Here is a 6,000-nt window from a genome sequence, read left to right as displayed (position 1 = left end):
ATCCACATTGGAGAAAACCTCATCCCAACTCATTGACACAACAATAGTTTTTTTTAAGGAAAATGTTTTTATAAAATCCCTGCATGCACCAATACACACTCTCACACACACAGACACATAGGTATGAGAGGAAATTATACTGTCTTTCAATTTATTCTTTATTTTAAATTGGAGCTTTACCAATAGTAGTAGGTGAAAAAAATAAATACATAAAGACATTGCGAAGTGAGAAGTTAAAAAAAAAAAAGATGAATACTCGCTGTGTAATTAGTTCATGTTGTTTGATCCACTGTGAGCCTGCAGGTCATCTTCTTTACAGCCGGCAGACATTGAAAATGGACAGCACAAACTGCCCTTATCTAGAAACATTCCCACTAAGAATGAAATAAGCTAAAAGGTTACAGCCCACAGGTTATTTCCCACAATGCAATGAGATTCACAGACAGAAAACAGTCAGGGCCATGGCTCTGACATCACACTGTTGGAGGGGTTTCACCACAATATCAGCCACATAGATGTCCCTGATGATTTGTTTCAGAAAACGTAAATATTTCTTGTTGGAGAGGGGGTATTGGCTACTGATTAGGATGAAGTTCAATCCTGGGTTAAAGGTCCTTTTTAAAGTGAACCTCCAGACTAAAAATCTACTCAGCAGAACTGAAAAGGCTTGGTGTTTCTTTAACAGTTTCACAGCATCAGAACTTTGTTTTTCTTACCAAAGCATCATTTTTAGCTGCATTTCTAGCTAAGCTCCACCCATCAAACAAAACTGCCCGGGCTTTTTTCCCTGATGCTGTGCAAAGCATGATGGGATTTCCTATGTTATTCGCGTTGCCTGGCAACTGGGAGGGGTAATCAGCACACAGGACAGTTGGAACTGTGTCTCATGCTCCCTGTCACCTCCTTTCAACCAAAAAGATGGCTGCCCTCATGAAATCAAACATTTGCCTGTTCTTTTAAAACAGGGTGGGTAAGAGATTATATTACTTATCTATTTTAATTAACATGACTAATGTAACTTAATGACAGTAGGTTTGTTTAGGCTGAAGTTCCTCTTTAAGTAAAGGAAGTGAGGATTGAAAAGAGTAGATTTTTGTAATTTACATTGTGTAATATCAGTGTATTGTAGAAAGAGAATGTAAATGCATACAATACAATTTAGACATATGCGCTTTTGTTATACGTTGTTCCCACTTCATTGTGCTGCATCAGTTTAGATGAGTCTTTCGCTTTCCTCCATGAGTTGACGTTGGAAGATCCAGCAGTGTATTGATGCACTGGCCTAGGCAGAGGAACATTGAAACATATTAATTTTATTGTATACAGTTTCACATCGATTTTATTTTTTACTTTACCAATATCATAGACCTTAGATGCATTAGCTAGAGGAACTGAAGTGAAAATAATGTAAAGAAAAAAAGTGCTTAATTAGACAGTGTTTGCCCATTGTAAAATATTTCCTCTACTTGATTTACATTCTGACATTTATCACAAGGTGTCATTTTTACTGCTGGCAGGTGATGTCTGTGGAAAGAGATGATGCATTTTCGGCAGCAGCTGTTATTTCCCACAATGTAACAAGGTTCCCACAGTGTGATGTCAGCACCCTGGTGCTGACATCACACTGTAGGAGGGGTTGCACCACAATATCAGCCGTACAGAGCCCCCTGATGATCCGTTTGAGAAAAGGAAAATATTTCTCATGGGAAAGGGGGTATCAGCTACTGATTGGGATGAAGTTCAATCCTCGGTCACTGTTTCTCTTTAACGATACAGTATATTTTGATTGAATCAATTAGCAACATTTACTGTTGCTCAAAAAAATGTAAGCATATGTGGGTATTTTTTCAGACATTTGTCAAACTCCTTAAAGTACACCTGAACTGAGAAGGATTTGAAGGCTGCCATATGTATTTCCTTTTAAAGAATACCAGTTGCCTGGCAGTCCTGCTGATCTCTTAGGCTACGTTCACAGTGCTCAGTTACTTGCGCCATAATGGTGCTTTTTTAGCGGAGAATATCGCTCAGCAATGAAAAGTAAATGCGACGTTCACAGTGCATGCAGTGCAATGTTTGTCAACAAGGTACACAAAAATAATGCAGACACTGCCCTACGTTTATGCAAATATATGCGTTGATGCACTGAATGTTAGTCTATGGTAACGCTGGCATGTTTGAATATTTGCATCGTGCCACACTACTTTATACGCATTGCACATGTGCAAATCTGTTTTTAAAAAATGCTGGACTTAATACTCTTAAATGTGCGACACAAATGGCACACAACTATGATGCAATTTTGACTCTTATGCCTCCGTTACATCCCATGCCCCCGCAACTACATTACTTGCTACTTTGCGTTGTGTTTTATCCGCGGTGTGTAGCAATGCAACATGCTTCTCCACTGTGATCCTAGCCTTAGGCTGGTCATTTGCAATACGCACATATTAAAATGTGTGTGAACTGCAATAGAGAATGGACATAGACTTTAATGCAAAGCTTGCATGCAGTGAGTTAGAATAATGCAATCAGTTACAACGCAGTACTGTGAACAGGCTCATAGAACTGTATGGGCAGTGAGTTGACCTGCAGAATTATTTTGCAATGCAACTGAGCACTGTGAACAGGACCTTAGGCTGCAGAAGTGTCCGAATCACACACCTGAAACAAGCATGCAGCTAATCCAGTTAGACTTCAGTCAAAATACTTAATTGGCATGCTTGTTCAGGGGTTATAGAAAGGATTATGGCCCATACTCACGGGCAACTTCTAGGGCCTGTCGCCAGCACACGTGAGCGTGTGGGCGACAGGCCGGCGACAGCTCCTCGCCAGGTCCCTCCGCGTACACACGCGGAAGAGGGACCAGCGGCGCGACGGAAGCTGTCGCCGACGTTCCTCGTCCCCCCGCCAGAACCTCCGTATACTTCAATGGCGGTTGCTGTCGCTAGTCCGCGTACTCACGTGGACTAGCGACAGTTGCAGCGGAGTTGCAGCGGCGACTGTCACCAGGCGATTGACCACGCCAATCGCCCGGCGACGGTTCGGGGTGCGCGCCCGTGCAACGCCGCATACTCACGGGCGACCTGTCGCTGCAACATTGTTTAAAAGACAATAAATATGTCAGATTCCATAACCCTCTCAGTTCAGCTGTGCTTTAAAGAGAACCCGAGGTGGGAATTACTAATACTATTGGGGCACAGAGGCTGGTTGCGCACACTAAGACCAGCCTCTGTTGCCCAATCGCGTGCCTCCATTTCCCCCCTGCTCGCCGCTATAGACCCCGCAGTGCTGGCGACACGCAGCGTGTCGCCAGCACAATGTTTACCTTCTGTCTGTCAGCATCGCTCCCCCGCCTCCTCCGCATCGCCGCTACCCGCCCGCGTCACTTCCCTCCTATCAGCGGGAGGGAAGGGACACGGGCGGGTGCGCCGATGCGGGAGCGGCGCTGACAGACAGCGCTGAGGTAAACATTGTGCTGGCGACACGCTGCGTGTCGCCAGCACTGCGGGGTCTATAGCGGCGAGCAGGGGGGACATGGAGGCACACGATGGGGCAACAGAGGCTGGTCTTAGTGTGCGCAACCAGCCTCTGTGCCCCAATAGTATTAGTAATTCCCACCTCGGGTTCTCTTTAAAGAAATTATCAACACAAATTAAGTAGAATGCCACAGAATGTAGAAGGTATGATAACTTACAATTTAGTTAAATGTTCACAAAATAGTAATTCTGATGGAAGGATAGAATGCTGACAGGACAGTACTAGATATGTGTTTAAATTTCTTTAGGGCACAAGAAGGGACAGAGAAGTACAAATAGAGGAGAGGATTCTTTAGATACAGGGGAGGGACAGGTGATCTGGTAATAGTTGGAGAGGGCAGATAAATACTGAGCACAGATAGAGGAGAGGAACAGGATACTTTAGATGCAGGGAGGAACGGGTGGTCTAGTAGTAGGTAGAGGGGGGCAGAGGAGTACTGAGCACAGATACAGGAGAGAAACAAGATTCTTTAGATGCACGGGAGTCATAAGTGGTCTAGTAATAGTAGAAAGGAAGAGTACTGCTATGAGTATTTAACATTTTATCACACAATACTATCTAGAGGTCTTCCCAGAGTATATTGTAGGGACTATATGAGATAAAATTGTGGGAGGAGCGTTGCTGTCTGGGACAGTGAATGGTGTTCTTCTGCTGTATGTGAACTTTTTAGGTTTGTTGTTAGATCTAATGTTGCCACTGGTGGAATAAATATATCTTGGTGGGTTTTGCCTGTATACATTAAAGGTGCAGGGTGCTGTTGATGTTACGTCAAACACAACCAAGTTTGTTCAGTTGTGCTTTTGTAGACTTATAACATTTTAAATAATAATAATTTAGTGTAAGGTCAGGGAACCTATTATTATGGTATATAAGGTAGATTTTTTCTTATTGCCTATAAAGTGGAGGGTAGGAAGGGAAATGGGAGAGCATTATTTTTGGGCTGGGCTCAGATACAAAGAAAGCAGAAATCTGAACTTCCCTAGTCCACTTTACTTACTTACAAGACTAATAATTCCGACCAGTGCAATGCATATTCAAACTGCTATAGGTCAAGTTTGTACAGCATGATATACATCTTGTATTATTTTACTGAATAGTCTGTTACCTTTGGTTAACATTGTCAAATCGAAATGTGCAGCAAAAAATGAACCCTCCAACCAAGCAGAGGACTGATCCAGCCCATCCAACAAACAAAGCTGTACCTAATTCATACCTGCAGAAAAAGGAAACAGGAAGAGATCAGAAAACTATAGTGTCATTCAAAATTGTAGCAAAGAGCCTGTTGGTCCTGAAAGAGTATACCAAATGCTTTGTGTGTATATGAAAGGTCTTCCCTAGCTTGTTGCTATGAAGCCCAGTAATACATGGATCGCTATAATATCTCACTGCACACATAGCCATGAGCCTAGAGGACATCCATTTCCAAGGTTATCCAGGAGAGTAAATGTCAACTAATGATTTAACTTGATGCTCTTGATGTTGCTTAGTGTGTCTACCTGCATCATGAGGTTGTTTTGTGGTGTTTTTTGTTTTTTTTTAAACTAAGAGCAACACATTGGAACACGGATATATTAAATAAATACTATGTTTAACAAAATTCTTAATAAGGTTTTTTTTTTTTTTACTACAGAATCAACATTTCCTGTACTGTTGGTTGGCAAATGCACTATATTAGGGGTGACACATGTAGCTGTTGTGACTTAACTGCCATTTTGGGCAGAGTTATGAGCAGATAACTACTGCATGTAAAGAAAGCATAGTTGTCAGGAATATAGCAGCTAGTTATGATGCTGATGATGTTAAGGATAATACAGGAACATATTTCTTTCATTTTTCTGGCTGTATCACATGGGTATATCAGCCCGTCTGGCTTTGAAGGTATTGGCAGCTAGCTTCATGGACTGTTAATGTGATTGTGTGTGTGTGTCAATAGACCTACATTAGCATACAGTTCCTCTGGACAGCCAGGTAATTAGGTTCCCTTTTGTCTGGCATCCTGCAAATTTGGTGCATTGCTGTGATCGTTTGTATTAATGTAGACAGCTGCCTGTGGGTCAAAACACTATCTAACTAAGTGAGTCTGCCCAGTTCAAAGTGGACAGGAATGTTTGAAATTTACATATGACAGCCAGGAAGCTTCACCCAAAATACAATCTTGTGATGTATGTACTAGATGATAGTTTTACCCCAAACTTCACAAGCTAAAACAGGAACGCTTTGAAGTTGCCCGCGTTAAACAGGAAATTGGATATTCCTGGACCTGGACATTGGGGTGGCCTCGGGCCACCAAATTTGTTATAAAACAGAAGCTAGGATAGTCACCACTTGTAGTCTTTGGAGATAGCACAACGCTAGGACTAACCTGGTTCCTGACCAGAAAGTGCGTTCTCTCGCAAACAACGCCCAGATCGATACGCTGGTACGTTTATTTCCCTGTTACTTTTGCAATTGGTCGTGTGTGTA

At 42.4% G+C, this 6,000-nt stretch overlaps 1 protein-coding gene across 1 annotated transcript in view; it reads right to left on the bottom strand.

The window, feature by feature from the left end:
• Positions 1 to 200: 200 nt before the first annotated feature.
• CLDN10 (claudin 10) overlaps positions 201 to 6,000 on the bottom strand; it is a 50,377-nt gene continuing 44,577 nt past the window's right edge. The window contains exons 4-5 of the mRNA XM_068265251.1: positions 4,643 to 4,750; positions 201 to 1,282 (exon numbers count right to left, since the gene is read on the bottom strand). Coding sequence (XP_068121352.1) covers positions 1,159 to 1,282; positions 4,643 to 4,750 — 232 coding nt within the window. The 3' untranslated portion in view covers positions 201 to 1,158. The remainder of the gene's footprint in view (positions 1,283 to 4,642; positions 4,751 to 6,000) is intronic.

This window comes from Hyperolius riggenbachi, chromosome 2 (genome assembly GCF_040937935.1).
Source record: "Hyperolius riggenbachi isolate aHypRig1 chromosome 2, aHypRig1.pri, whole genome shotgun sequence".
NCBI lineage: Eukaryota > Metazoa > Chordata > Amphibia > Anura > Hyperoliidae > Hyperolius > Hyperolius riggenbachi.
The sequence above is the reverse complement of the archived record's forward strand: the minus strand, read 5'-3'. Positions and strand labels throughout refer to the sequence as shown.